The sequence below is a fragment of the Mastigoproctus giganteus genome, chromosome 12, assembly GCF_048544385.1.
Source record: "Mastigoproctus giganteus isolate SK-2022 chromosome 12, ASM4854438v1, whole genome shotgun sequence".
Taxonomy (NCBI): domain Eukaryota; kingdom Metazoa; phylum Arthropoda; class Arachnida; order Uropygi; family Thelyphonidae; genus Mastigoproctus; species Mastigoproctus giganteus.
The window spans coordinates 34660080-34676287 of NC_143586.1; the positions used below are offsets into that span (position 1 = coordinate 34660080).

A 16208-nucleotide genomic window follows, 5' to 3' on the forward strand; every position below is an offset into this window, starting at 1 on the left:
GGTTGGCCTGGATGGTCTTGCCCTTCAGTTGTGGTAGCATACACGGGAGAAGGTGCCACTCGCCCTTCTCTAGTCTGTGGGAGACTTTTTTCGACTTATCGAACTGACCCCTTTGCCCAAATGCAAGTGACTTTATTCTGCACCAAACTTGATGCAGTATAAATCAAGTTTGGTGCAGACTATGGAGGTGGACCTGTTTAGCTTTTACATCAAATGGTGGTTGGTGGTTATGGGAGTGACTCCAGATGGCACCACTCTTTGCCTCAGCCATCACTTCGACCCTGGGGAGGTAGACCAACGAAACGAGACAGATGTAGAATAGATGTGCGGAAATTTGCCTTTAGCCAGCGGGTGGTTAATTGCTGGAACAAACTTCCATCTGTCGTTGTGGAAGTTGATAGGTTGAATAAATTTAAGGAGGAACTGGACAGGCATTTGGAGGGAATGGTGTGATTTTTTTTTTCTTTCTTGCTTTCTTGCATCACATACCACTACTACTACAACTGTGTGATTTCTTCTCCCCCATGGTGGGGTTTGAGCTTGGGTCCATGATATTGGTAATTCAGCATTTTAACCACTGGGCTAATCACAACCCCTTATTTTTACTTTTTATATTTTTATTTATTTTACTTTATTTTTTTGCTGCACTTCCTTCCACCATATGATTAATACTAGCACTCCACTCAGTTGCTCCCATGATCCGTCAACAAAGTGTTAGAAGAATTCTGAACAATCTAGATGCCAAGGAAGCTCCAGGTCCTGATGATATTTCACCACTTGTTCTCAAAAGCTGTGCTTTTCAGCTTGTTTAATTTGCCACCTCTTTACATTTTCTTATTCTACTGATGTTTTTTCCTCTGCTTGGAAGATTGCACATATCCAGCCAGTTTTTTGCTCAAAACTGTTTTGAAACCTTCCATCTGATTAGTGTTGCCAAAAAGCCTGTATTGATTTAGGTTACTAATCTTTGGACAAATTCAGTGGAAAAATTTGGTGAAATTCAAGCAGTTGCTCTTGCTATTTCTAGGCTATTGATTGGCATAAAGGTCTCTTAAACTCCATATTATGCTCTTCTGACTGTTTTTTGCTATTAGGTATCTAGTTTTCTCTATCACTGTTTACTGCAGGTGATGGTGCTTTGTCTTCTAACTTCTTTGCTAATGCTGGTGTTTCTGTAGGTTCTCTTTCCCCCACTCTTTTCTTCTTATATATTAATATCCTTTTACTAATTGCAAATCCTATCTATAGTTTGCTAATTTTAGCACACTACATTCCATCTTCCTGTTTGAGAATCCTTACCCTGCCAAACAGCCTGAACTCCTTCAATATTCCACTTGAGAATTACCATTATCCAGTGGTAATTCTCCAGTGGGATGAAGTAAACTAAAATTAAACTTCAATCATTGTAAAACTGCTCTGTCTTATTTTTCACAGAAAAAGTGCCTGCTGCTCCTAATGCTCATCTTTGATGACACTCAGATTTGTAGACATGATCACATATTCTCTATTAGGGATTACCCTGAGCATATCACCAATATTGCTTCCTGTGCATAAAAAAATTTTCTCTTTCACTCATAGAGTTTACTTTTCTTTTAATCACATACTTACACTGTACAAATCTGTCTGGCGCCTCCGTAGCCAGGTGGGCAGGAGCAGCACATGCTTCTTGATTAGACCGGGGTTCGAGCCCATGAGCCACCAAATACGGAGGATGCGGAAAGGTCAGGGAATGACCACTGCATATCCCCGGAGCAATATGGCCTTAGTTGCTAATGCTCCTAAAAACCAAATAATAACAAATCTGCCTCTCTCAGGCTTCTTGACTCCATTCAAAAGAGGGCAGTCAGGTTAATTAATGACCACCTCTTACAAAATCTGTTCAGTTTTTGTATATTGATGATGGATGCCATTTCTATGGCTGCTTCCATGAGCACTTTTCTTCTGAATTGACTAACTCATGGATCCAACGTTTTCTCTTCTTCATTTATCCCTTTTACTTCTGTTTTATGAAACAGAAGTAAAACCATGTATTTCCTGAAAACTACAATTTACAGAAGTACAAGTCTGATGTCAACAAGTATCTTCTTGTCCTTCAATCCATACACTATTCTAAGTATTACAGGTTCTAATACCTTTGGTGTTTGGTGTTTTCATTAGGAAAAAAAAGTGTTCTGTCCTTCACCATTCATTTAAATGTTATAGCTGCAAGTTTTCCTTGGGTTCATAATTGCCTAATTTTTATATAAAATGCAACAATAATCAGTGCATTTATTATTTGATGTTTCAGTGGCCATACTTTTCCAGTTTCCAGAGATGAAAACTATACTGAAGGAGTAATAAAATTGACATCACCTAATACATGTTTTAATTTTTAAAACATTTGCAACATCAGCAAGTTGATAAGTGTTCTGGACTTCTTGCAAACCTCTAGGGTATTGGCAGCACTGTTTTGATTTTTAAAATATTTGTCACAACTACTTTATCACTAATATAAATTAATTTATTAATATACACTTTAGGGAGAAGAAAAATGTCAACAAAAACAATTATAAACTTGCAACACAATTTATCAAGTATACTGAATAGTGAAAAGAATATGTATTCAGATAACTGTTTCTTTTTTTGCTATAATAACAAATTCATTATTATATCATAGAATCATAATTTTATTGGAAAACCATAATTTTATCAAAAGAAACCAATTCCAAAAGAATGTTGCTAGTTTGATTATAAGCTTCAGTAATTTCTTGTTGGCTTAATTTAGCACAATTTATCAAGTATACTGAATAGTGAAAAGAATATGTATTCTGTTAACTGTTTCTTTTTTTGCTATAATAACAAATTCATTATTATAGAATCATAATTTTATTGGAAAACCATAATTTTTATCAAAAGAATGAATGTTGCTAGTTTGATAGCTTCAGTAATTTCTTAAGTTAGCTTAACTTCTTTATATGGAAAAACTTAAATGGTAAAAAGATTAAACAGAATTTCAGCAATGCTTTTCAATTCTCAGAATCTCCTTAGCATTATGCTTAAGAGTCCAATTTAGTACAAGTGGCTATAAATGATAATAGTACTTTTCTATTTCTAGCAACTCATTTTTTGATTAGTGATATATATATATATATATATATATATATATATATATATATATATATATATATATATATATTGGTATTAGGCGAAGGATTGTTTATGAATTTTGATGTTATAGATCGTTTATTGAGATCAGCACCGATTAATGCCATCTAAGTGTAAGATTGTGCATTACATCGGTCTGTATTGATAAGTACAGTCAGTCCTCGTATAGCACGATAGTTGTGTTCCTAGAAACCCTCGTGCAATGCAAAATCGTGCAATATGAACAACAGGCCCTATGGGAAAAATAGGGTTAGTGCCGACCACCCAAGACTGAACACACATTTGTAACCAAAACATTACCAAACACAATAAATAATCGTAATAAAATAGTTACGTATTTTATAGTTATATAGTTATATAGTATTATTACGACTATTACTTAATAAAATATTGCTAATGCTTTTGCTTCTATCGTAAGCAAACTTGTTTTTTGTTTGATTTTCTATCCAAACAGATGACAGTGATTCCATCTCTTCCAATTCTTGTGTCTTAAGCTAATGGATTTTAATTACACTTTGAGTTGTTCCTGCTATGAAAGTTGTTTTTATTTTCTCTGCATTCTTTGTAATTCTCGGCATTGCCTCATTTAGGTCTGTAGCACTTGCAATATCACATGGTCTTTCATTTCGCTCAAAGCGTTTCACAATTTCATATTTTTTCTCAATCGACAGAGGCGGACTGGCCATAAGCCTTACCGGGGAAACCCCAGTGGGCCGGAGGCCCGTGTGATTTTGGCCATAAACCTTAGTATGAGGCCACTATAAATTTTCACGGGCAAGAATTTTTGAACCGGTCCGCCTCTGTTTATCGATATTGCTTTTCTTTTTCTCTCTGAATCTGTAGTGTCTTCAACAGGATGCTTCCTTTTCACACCTTTTAAGTATTTTACTCATTTTTAGGGAATAAAGCAAAATTACAAAATGAGGAGGTACGCTTGATACACATAAACAAAGCTGTGCACATGTAGCAACTGAATAAACAACACCGTAAAGGAGAGATACACTATTAACACCTCACATTTTACTAAAGCAGATTTCCGGAGGTTACTACCATAAAACAATAAAAATAATTTCCAGTTGCGTTTCTGCTAGTGGAATCTGTTATAAACTGGTAGTAAACTCGATCTAATTGCATTTGCAATAATACCAATAGCTGGAATTGTATGGGTTTTTATGTTATTATTTTATTATTTTTTACTTTATTATTTTACGTTATTATGGTGAAATGTGTTTCCCCTTCACTGATATAAGAAACATAAATACATTTTCAGAATCTTCTCTTCATTCCTATCGTGTTGCGTTCGGTTTGGGTGATTCTGCGTGCGACTGCCATTTCTTGTAAACACAAAGGCGAATCATGTATAAGCGAATTCGGTTCGTGTTATATAAGATTTCGTTCCCCTATTTATAAATCGTGTATGATCGAATTCGTGTAATGTAAACACGTGTTATACGAGGACTGACTGTACTAGCTATGATGGAAAAAATATCAGTTTAGTTAGGAGGTAGCAGTTTGAATGATGTACAGTGCAATATGTGGACGCCCTGTGCGTCAAACACCCGAGGGCTAACCCTCTCAATGTATCAGCCCATAATTAACGTAGCTATCTGTTTCTGTAGTCAACTGCCAGCAATACTAGGTAAGAATATATGTAGGATGGTAAAAAGGTAATAATATAGCACAGGCGTAGGTCCGTTGATTAAGTCGTAATATAATATAAATGCCGAAAGCTGGTAATGAGCCGTTATTGGTAGGTAAGGAATTTGGAAGCGATAAGATGTGAGCCAAATGCTGGTAACAAGCATGTATTAGATTAGTAGTTTGCTGGCGAGATGACTGTTAGCCCGACAAATAGCATAGTAGCATAAAAGATACAAAAGAGTACTAGAGTAAGAGTTCCATCCATTGTAGTTATATATCTTTGTAGAATAGGCAGCTTGGGCTAAAGGAAGGAGAATGGAAGTAGGATATAAAATAGTAATAGTACCTCAATCCCCCTTGAATTGCTCTAATAGTTCATGAGGTATGAAGGAAAGTTGTGTTATATAGTTTATATTCAAAATTATAGAAAAAGAGGAAAACAATTGATGTAGGCAATATACTGTAATAGAAAATAGGAAGCCATTGATATAATTAGGATATAATATGTGTGATATATATATATATATATATATATAAGGAACAAAATCCTGGTGAAAAAATATAAATAGGTATGCTTCCCACCAGTGAATGTGAAGAAAGAAAAGACCGAGAAGTGGAGCATGTGTGTTATTTATTCGAAGCTGGTGGAAGTGGGCGTCCTCTGGGTTTGGGAGTTGGTGAAATTGGAAACCAAGCCAGAAAAAACGATGCCAATAAATGGTAGTGCCCTCTGTAATCTAGGTGGAAGAGTTGGCAATTTAAGTGTATTAATTTTATGTGATTTCTGTTCACTGACTTTTTTTTTTTTTTTTTAAGGTTGTGGAATCTAAAACAGTAAAAAAAAAAAAATAAATAATAAAAAAAATAAGCAGTCAATAACAAAGAACATGGTACACACAAATTGCAACTAACATGATATGCACAAATGAAATACGGAGTAACAAGTTTATGAAGCTTAAAAAATTGGAATGAATAGAAGTTCTGAAAATTAATTTATGTTTTTTATATGATTGAAGATTTCTTAGAAGGTGGAAACATATTTCACATTATAACATAAAAACTACAGAATTCCAGCTATCAGAATTATTGCAAATGCAATGGGATCAAGTTTACTTCCTGTTTATAATAGATTACACTAACAGAAAAGCCCAATAAACTGGAAACTGCAAATTTGTTTTTATTGTTTTATGTAGTGAACTCCAGAAATGTGCTTTAGAAAAATATCACAAAGGCATTTAGAACTGATTCTTATAACCAAACATATAACAATGAAACTTTAGTGAATTTTAATTGGTTTTTGTAAAATTTGATTCTATAAAGTAGCTGATTCTCCTACTCAGTGATGGTGTTAACTGGCGCCTACGCAACAAACCACAATTTTACAGTGACTTTTTTTCGGATAAAAGGTGTGTAGTATACACTGGAAAATAAGGTATTCAGTATTCTATATAAAAACTAATACAATTTACATTATGAAAATCGCTTTTTAGAGAGATAATAGCTTAGTTATATAGTAAAAATTTCAACTTCTGAGGTCTTGGAATGAATTACCAAAAAACAGTGTTATTGGGTTCACATCACAATATTTTCACGATATGATGGTGTCTCTGGAACCGATTAATATCATAAATCGGGGTCCACATAAGCATAATTAGCATAAGAGCATTCAGTCCTGCAAAAGCACTTAACTTTGTAAACCATATTTATAGTGGGTCAAGGATATTAAGGAATGTCAAAATGAAGAATTGTTTGAGATTTCTTTTTTGAAAGATGAATTTAGCATTGGAGTTTTATAGCAGTCCTGTTTATGATGGTTCATATGTCCGGATGGTTTAAGAAAGTACTTATCTTAAACAATCCACTCACAGTTATGGCTGTACAAAACAGACTGAGATTTGGATTTTTTCAGGGATTAAATTACTCTTATCTGGCTGCATGATAGCATAGCATACCATGTATAGTTTCATAACTGTTATCTGTTATATATAATACTTGTTATCTGTTATATGTAATACTTGGAATTTATTTGTTTTGTTAGTTGAAAGATCGTGATGCCAAACTAGAAGAAGCTGGTGACCTTCATCGTTTTCTACGGGACCTTGATCACTTCCAAATGTGGCTTACTAAGACTCAAACAGATGTTGCTTCTGAAGATATCCCATCAAATCTGGCTGAGGCAGAAAAGTTACTAAGTCAGCATCAACAAATAAGAGAAGAAATTGATAACTATACTGAAGATTACAACAGCATGATGGAATATGGTGAAAAAGTAACACAGGATCAGACTGACCCACAGTATATGTTTCTCAGAGAGGTAATTTTTTATTTAGTTGGCTAATGTTTTTGCTTTTATTTTGGACTTTTTGTTCATCATCAAACAGTAGAACCTGTTTCTGTCATATTTCTGATTCAAGAAATCATAAATGTAATATAGACTGATTTATAATATAATTCTTATTAGCAAATACTTTTGTTATTTGGTATGTTAAATAATGTATTAATAAAGTAGTTGGAATACCTAGCATAAACTATTGGGCCATTTAAGTTAAAATTCGAGATCACTTATTTTGTATAGTAATTAGTTATTGTACAGAATAATTGACTGACTGTTCTCCTTTTGCTGACTTCATTATAATATCCATTTTATGAAAAGAAAAGAGGTTTGGTTTTATGAAAAGAAAAGAGGTTGAAGTACCGTATTGTTGGGCACACTGGTTGTGGAAGAGAACAGTCAGTGAATTTTTGATAAGTATTTTGATAATTTTATCATATTCTTCGTTAATTAACATACTACATCATGTTTTACAAAGATATTAAATAGGTTTAGTAGCAATCGTTAGCTTCTTATTTTGAATTTAACTAGTGACTTAGGCGCCTCCCTAGCCAGGTGGGAAGGAGCAGTAGTGCGTAGCACATGCTTCTTGATTAGACCGGGGTTCGAGCCCATCACCGCCAAATACAGAGAATGCGGAAAGGTCAGGAAATGACCACCGCATATCCCGGAGCAATATGGCCTTAGTTGATAATACTCCTAAAAACCACATAACAACAACAACAACTAGTGACTTTTGAAAGTTATGACTCCCGGTGCTGGCACAAATATTGCTGAACTAGCCACCATATTGTAATTGATAAGAAATAGTGCAACGTATATATCTCGAACTGATAGCGTAAGGCAGTGGTGTCCAACCTTCTCCCAGTATGGGGAAAAGGTTGGACATGCTGTATTCAAAATTAGATTTGTTTTGTGGGTTGCACAGAGTGATTCGAGAAAAAAATTGTCACATTTTCTATATCTTGTTACTCGTAAAAGTTTTTTTTTTTTTTTTTTTTTTCCGTTTTTTCTTTTCAAGCTGTATATAAAAAAATGCAAATTCTCAGCACTTTTTATGTGCAAAAGATTTGTCAGTGATTTTTTTTTTTTTTTAGATTTTATTAAAATTATAAAAATAGGACTTTTTTTTTTTTTTAAGTACTTTACTTTTGATTTTAAATGCTCATTTTAGAAAATTTACAATCTGAAAAGGATCACTACTTTTCAATATTAAGGTGAATAAATAAATATAATGATAAACCTAAAATTGAAATAATTGAAAATTTTATTAAGTACAATACACAATAACATTTACTGGACGAAACTTAACATTTAATGAGATGATTGAGACTGAATATTTTTAAATAATTGTTCAAAATTTAGTTGCAAATTTGTGACTCCAATCTCAATACATAATGAAGATTATGTCCTGATGGTATTTCTTGATGGAGTTCCAGGTCGTGATGGTATTTCTCCACTTGTTCTCAAAACCTGCGCTCCTTACCTTACTCTTGTTCTATGCCACCTTTATTCACTTTCTTATTCCAAAGGTATTTTTCCTTGTGTTTGGAAATTTGCTCATATCCAACCAGTTCCTAAAATGGGGTGACAAATCCCTCCCATAAAATTCCTTCTACTCTTTCTAAAGTAATGGAGAAATCAATTAACCATCAACCCTTAAACTATCTAGAAACCTTCCGTCTGATGAACAATCGCCAGTATGGATTCCGTCATTGTCGATCCACAGGTGAAATTCTGGCCTATGTTGCCAATTTATGAAAACGTTCGGTGAAACACAAACGGTTGCTCTTGACATCTCAAAGGCTTTCGATCGTGCTTGGCATAAAAATCTTCTAAACAAGCTTCCACCTTATGGTTTGCCAACCGTTTTTTTGTAATTGGTTATCCAGTTTTCTCTCTGAACGCTCACAGAGGGTGATGGTAGATGGCTCTCTGTCTTCTGTCTTCGCTACTAATGCCGGTGTCCCCCAAGGTTCAGTTCTTTCCTTCCATTCTTTTCCACTTGTATATTAATGACCTTCTTTCATTGATCGGAAATCCTATTCATAGTTTTGCTGATGATAGCGCATTGAATTCCACTTTCCATTTTGAAAAACCGTGCCCTGCTCAATCAGCTTCAACTTCTCAAATATCCGCTACCGATTCCTTGAATGCCGATCTCCAGGTACTTCTCCAGTGGGAACAAGACAACTTACTTGATTTCAATCCTTCTAAAACTTAGTCTTGTCTTATATCTCGCAAAAAGGATTCTTCTGCTTCTATGCTTGTCTTTGGTGATACTCTGATTTCTAGGCAAAAAGGATACATCTCTTTCGGGGATTACTCTGACTTCTAATCTCTCTCTCTCTTGACACAAGCACTTACAAAATATTGCTTCCTCTGCTTCTAAAAAACTTGGTACTTGGTTTTCTCTTTCGCTCTCACCGTTACTTTTCTTCCAAACAGCTGTTCACTCTGTACAAATTTAAAATCCGCCCTACCATGGAATATTGTTCCCACATCTGGACGGTGCCTCCAAAACCTCTCTCAGGCTTCTAGATTCCATTCAGAAGAGGGCAGTTAGGTTAATTAATGACTCATCTTTAACAGAGTCTCTCCACTTGTCTCATAGATGTACTGTTTCTGCTGCATGCCTTTTCTACAGATACTTCCATGGGCACTGTTCTTCTGAATTGGCTTCTATAATTCCTGCTCTCTTTTTCAAAACAGTCCAAACACATGCCGCCACCAGCCAACATCCATTTACTATCCAACTTCAAACTCACAGAACCAACTTTTCATCTTCCTTATTTATTCATTGAACTGCCGTTTTCTGGAACAACCTTCCTTCATACATATTTCCTGAAAATTACAGTGTACAGAAGTTTAAGTCAATAAATATCTTCTTTCGTCTTTTCAACCTCCAACCCAAGCATGGAACTAAATACTGTCGGTTCTAATACCTCTCGTGTTTGGGGTTTCATAAAAAAAAATTGCTAATCTGTTATTCTGTTTCTATTTAAATATTTATTCGATTTTATGTGTGAAAAAAATCTGCTTGCAAACATACGTTGATCTGAATAAAGTAGCCATTTTCATGGGATTTTCTTTTATTAGCAGAAAATATTCAGATGGAAAAGCCTTGTAGAATTCAAATAGTTTATTTTTGCAGTCTATATACTTATTTTTGAATCATATTTTGGCTTGAAAATCAATTTCAAGTTACAATCTGGGATTGTAGTTTCAGCCATTGAAATAAATGGGTTCTCAAACAAAAGCTTATGTTTTTTCATGGGATTTTATATCGGAAAATCGACTTTCAAACTTGTCAAAAAGTAACTGTAATAACGAAAGGCAACGATTCTTTGGAAATATATTTCTCCCTTAGCTCAGTACCACATTCAAAATGAAATAAATTGTCTTGTTCAACTGGGATATAAATAATAACTTATTTTGATATGATTTGATGTCACCAAACAAATCAGACCAATTTTCCTTTCCCTTGTAGTTTTTAATTAAAAGCATTTAAATGACTAGAAATGTATGTATGAATTGCAAGATCAGACAGCCACTCCATATTTGATAGTTGTTTTATTGGTTTCCCTTTTTCTGTTTTGAAACATTCGGTGATGTTTCAACAGCCACATTAAGGCCATGTGATCTTGTAAAATTTACAGTTGAAATAACCACATTCATAATGTGTTGGAGATCCAATACTTTCCCATAAAGAGCTTCTTTATGAACAATGTAGTGAATTCCAATCGGAGTTTCAGCTCCGATATCTATCATTTTCTTGGTTATTCTACCCATAAGCCCAATGTTTTTTACCAATCATATTTTTTGCATCGCCAGTTGTGACTCTTACCACATTTTTAATATTTAATCCTAACTTCGATAGATTGGCAAAAATTTTCAAGACGATTTTCACCTGTAGTTGTTCCACGCATAATCTGTAGATCAGCTAAATCTTCAACTTGTACAAAATTATCATTAATTCCACGTATGAACACGAGGAGTTGGGCTGTGTCATTTACATCAGTATTATCATCCAGTGCCACACTAAAATATTTCATTTGTTTTATGTTTTCCAAAAGTTGTTCGAACAAATTATTTCCGATATCTTCTACTCTTCACATAATTGTTTGTTGAGACAAACTAATATCTTGTATCATTGTTCGTTTCCCTGGACAAATTCTTTCACAACTTTTAACAAACAACGTCTAACAAATTCACCATTGTTGAATGGTTTACTTTCAAAAGCAATCAAATGTGCAACTTGATAAATGGCATGTACAGGAGATAAATATCTTGACTGATACATTTTCAGTATGTTTTGTTGTTTTCTTAATTCATTTTGTAACTTTGAACACTTTCTTTTTGCAGATTTTGGAATCGGTGAAAAGAAAAGAACACTTTTCTTGTGGCTGATTCCGATCATAAGATTTATGATCAGAATCAGTGTCGTTTCAAATTATATTCTTTAAAAACTCACACAGTCTCCTGACGCACAAAACACACACTGCTCTTTCATGGTAATCAATAAAGAAATAGTCTTCAGTCCACCTTGGATCAAAAACACGACACTCCAAATCGATTTTCCCCTTTTGGAACATTTTTAAGAGCGATTTTTTTTTTTTTTTTTTTTTAATTCAATACAGATTAATAATTAATTCAATGCAATGAACAAGCTATATCAAAATACATAACTGTATTTAGCATACATATGACTGCCCTGAACCACATGTACCTGTTTGATACAGTCGAGCTGGACACGTGCATGCCTGTACACACAGTGGCGATCGATGCTGTTTTAGTTCACTTTCTGCGCGGACCTTAAAAAAAAATTAATCACGGGCTGGATCCGGCCCGTGGGCCTTATGTTGGACACTACTGGCATAAGATATAATGTAATACAAAGCAGTGTATTAGGAATATGTTAGCTTTATAGTATTTTCAATTAGACAAAAATATTTATTAATCTTATTAAATTATTCCAATGTTAATTAAGCTGTATTTAAATGGAAATCATGACCCAGACTAGAGCTGTGAAGCAAAGATCACAGACTAGTGGGAGTGCTGTGATTCGGGGGAGAAACGAAGGGGTTCGATTCTCCAATGCATCAGTCTTAAAAGATGTGCAAAATGTGAAATGTTTTCTGTACTTTCTAAAATGAGACATGATCTAGCCAAGGAGGATGTCTATGTGTGTGTGTGCTAGATGCTTGGAGTGTCAAGAAATTAAGCGCGAACTCAGCATTCTGATGGGCGTTCATGAGAGCTTGAGGTGTAGGGTAAATAGCCTCGAAGAAATTAATACGAGGAGTCCATCAAGCTCTCAGCTGCCAAGCTCAACGGCAGAGCTGACTCCTGTGCATCAGGCAATACAGAGGCAATCTCCAAGGCAGAATGCGTTGGTCTAAAGGAATCAGTTATTGTTGGTGACTCTATTATCAGGGAGACGGGGATATACTATGCAAGAAGGATAGGTGGAACAGGAATAGGGTTTGTCTGCTAGGGGTAAAAGTTGATAACGTTGTAGAGCGGATATCATCATTTAAGGGCACAAAAGGTGATGTTGTACATGTAGGAACTATTCACTCAAGTACATAGGCACATTATGGCCTTTGCTGCCCTTGTGCCGTAAAGCCTACAAATAACAACAACACTCAAGTACAGGTCAATGTTGAAAAAAAGTCGCAAGTTAGGGTTGAATGTGAAAGTGTCTGCAATTCTGCCTAGACACTATAGGAGTGAGTATATGAGAGCTGTGTCGATCAATTCGGCCCTGGAGAGTTGTGCAAGGATCAAGGGGTAAAATTTTTTTAAGCCTGGTCTGTGGTTTTTGACAGGAGAGACTGCTTCTACAGGGATGGGGTACACTTAAATAGAAAGGGTGCAAGAATATTTGCTGATGCTATCGAGGCAGTATTAGGTGGGTTGGAAAACTGCTAACTTTGGGGGGGATACACAGACTAAAAGGTTAACAGGGGCTGCAGGCAGAGGCAAAAGTGATTCTTGCACTGCTTATATTGGAGTCAGCAGCATAGAAAGCAGGGCAATGGAGATTTCCAGGACAGTCGGGAGTCATAGTGGAACAAATAAATACACGGGCTGTGTTAGGGTATCTAAGAGTAGAAACAGGTGCATGTATACTTGCATGTACACCAATGCTAGAAGTATAGTTAATAAATTTGATGAGCATGAGTGATAGTCAAGACATCAAAGGGAGATATTGTTGGGATATCAGAGACGTGGTGTCACACAGATATAAGCGATGCAGAATTGGAATTTGGGAAGTACAAAGTGTATGGAAAGTATAAACAGGACAAAGTGTACAGAAAGGATAAACAGGACAGGAAGGGAGGAGGGATTATGCTGTTAGTTAAGAAACACAAAATCTAAGGAAGTGCATCCAATTGATGTTGGTGGACAATGCAAGGTTGAGTCTGGTGTGACATAAGCACTGGGAAAGGAAAAATGAGAGTAGGTGTGTGTTATGAGTATAATGAGCGATTGTGCAGAGAAATAGAGTGGGCCAGTAAATCAATGTCTTATAAGGGATTTTAACTTTCTAAATATTGACTGGAACTTGTGTGTTGGTCACTCACACACTAACAGGACTTTTGTGGATTTATTGGATGACTGTTTTCTACAGCAGCATGTTCGAGAGGCAACCAGAGGGGCTAATACTCTTGATTATACATTATTCATGCATTAAGAAGTTGCAGATAAAGGAACCACTGGGTGAAAGTGATCACAATGTACTGATGTGGGAATTACTTAAAGATGTAACTAGCATCAAGGCTAAAGGGAAGGGCTATTGCTTTCGTAATCATGACTACACGGGTTTCAGAAAGTTTTTAAATTCTGTACATTGGGATCAACTGATGATGTTACCAACATTGAATTCTAAAAGGGGAAGCCTTCAGGGACTTAACCTTGGAGACTACTAGGCTTTTCATTAAGAAACACACAAAATGTAAGGAAATGCATCCAACTGATGTTGGTGGACAATGCAATGTTGAGTTTTTGGTGTGACATAAGCACTGGGAAAGGAAAAATGAGAGTAGGTGTGTGTTATAGGCCTAATGAATCTGATGAGTATAATGAGCAATTCTGCAGAGAAATAGTGGGCCAGTAAATCAGAGTGTCTTATAATGGGGGATTTTAATTTCGCAGAGATTGACTAGAATTTGTGGGTTGGTCTCTCACACACTAGCAAGGCTTTTGTGGATTTATTGGATGATTGTTTTCTACAGCAGCATGTTCGGGAGGCAACTAGAGGAAGTAATTCTCTTGATCTGATTATCAGTAGATTCTTCATGCATTAAGAATCTGCAGATAAAGGAACCACTAGGTGGCAGTAATCACAGTGTGCTGAAGTGGGATTTACTTAAAGAGGTAATTACCATCAGGGGTAAAGGGAAGGGTTTTTGCTTTCGTAAAGATGACTACGATGGTGTGAGACAGTATTTAAATTCTATACAATGGGACCAACCGATGATGTTACCAAAAGCAAATTCAAAATATGAAGCATTCAAAGAAATAATCTTGGAAGCTACTAGGCTTTTCATACCAACTAAGAAATACTGTTCAAGGTTTAGTCCTAAATGGATGTCAGATGAAATAATGAGGCTCGTGGCAGAGAAGAAAAATGTATGGGATGCATATAAATTATCAGGTGACACACAAGCTTTCAATAAAGGGCTTGTCTGTAATTAAGTCACAAAGGAGGCTAGGCAGGTGAAGGCAGATTATGAGAAATTTTTGGCAAGGATGCAAAGGAAAACAGCAAAGAGTTCTTTACCTATGTAAACTCTTGAAGGAAGGGGATGAATCAGATTGGACCACTTAACATAGACGGGTTGACTATTGATGATCATGCTCAGGTAGCTGATAAACTGAATGAGTATTTTGCATCTACCTTCAAACATGATGAGTTATTCAATGAGGAGAATGCCAGAAGTTTATCAAACTCTAACAGGGAGTTAAGTGATTTTGTAATAGCTGAGAGCAAAGTGATTTTGTAATAACTAGCAGAAAAGTGGAGGAGAAATTGTTGAAGTTAAACATAAGGAAAGCACCTGGGGTGGACGGGATCTATCCAGTTATATTAAAGGAGGCAGCAAAGGAAGTAAGCAAACCCTTAGCTATAATTATGAGAGCTTGTTTGGACTCAGTGGAGGTCCCCATGGATTGGAGGTGTGCAAAAATATCGCCAATGTACAAAGGGGGTTCGAAAGGTGACACATAACTGTAGACATGTTAGTTTAACTTGTGTTCCTTGGAAAATAATGGAATCACTGGTTAATTAAGCAATGTAGGATCATCTAGAAAAGACTGCAGTAATAGTTAAGACACAGCATGGGTTTGTTAAAGGGAGGTCTTGTCTGACCAATTTGATTGGATGCTATGATGTGGTCACAAAGGAACTGAATGTCAAAAATAATTTTGATATCATATAGTTGGATTTCAGGAATGCTTTTGATACTGTTGCACATGGAAGACTGCTGTACAAATTGGAGAGGTATGGCATTAAGGGTAAGTTGCTACATTGGATAAAGGGATGGTTGAATGGGAGACGACAGAGAGTGGGAACTGGACACTGCTCTTTGTGGATAAATGTTATTAGTGGAGTTCCCAAGGGTTCGGTGCTGGGCCCCCATTGTTGTTTTGTGTATTTATCAATGATATTGATGAAGGTATATCAGGATTGATGTCCAATTTTGCAGATGATACAAAGGTTGGCAGGGTTGATAATGACAGTAAAGACAGTATGCTACTCCAATTGGATCTAGACAGGTTGGGCAAATGGGCTGAGAAGTGGCAACTGAAGTTTAACCTATGACAAATGCAAAGTACTGCATATTGGTAGCAATAACCAAAGAGAAACATACCAACTGTGTGGTACTGCACTCAGGGAAGTGGAAAGTGAAAATGACCTGGGGTAATTGTGCAGTCAAATATGAAGTTGGCTGTGCAGTACAGACCGGCTGTCAAGGCAGGTCATGGAGTCTTGTCAATGATATATAGGAATTTTGCTAGCAGTAACAGGGAAGTGATTATCCCGTTGTACAAGGCAATTGTCAGGCCATACCTAGAATACTGT

The 16208-nt window shown here is 35.8% G+C and overlaps 1 protein-coding gene across 1 annotated transcript in view; it reads left to right on the plus strand.

Moving 5' to 3' along the window:
• The window catches only part of LOC150076876 (spectrin beta chain-like), an 800006-nt gene that overhangs the window by 355692 nt on the left and 428106 nt on the right, over positions 1-16208 (plus strand). Inside the window, exon 23 of the mRNA XM_090386889.1 lies at positions 6824-7099. Coding sequence (XP_090243015.1) covers positions 6824-7099 — 276 coding nt within the window. The remainder of the gene's footprint in view (positions 1-6823; positions 7100-16208) is intronic.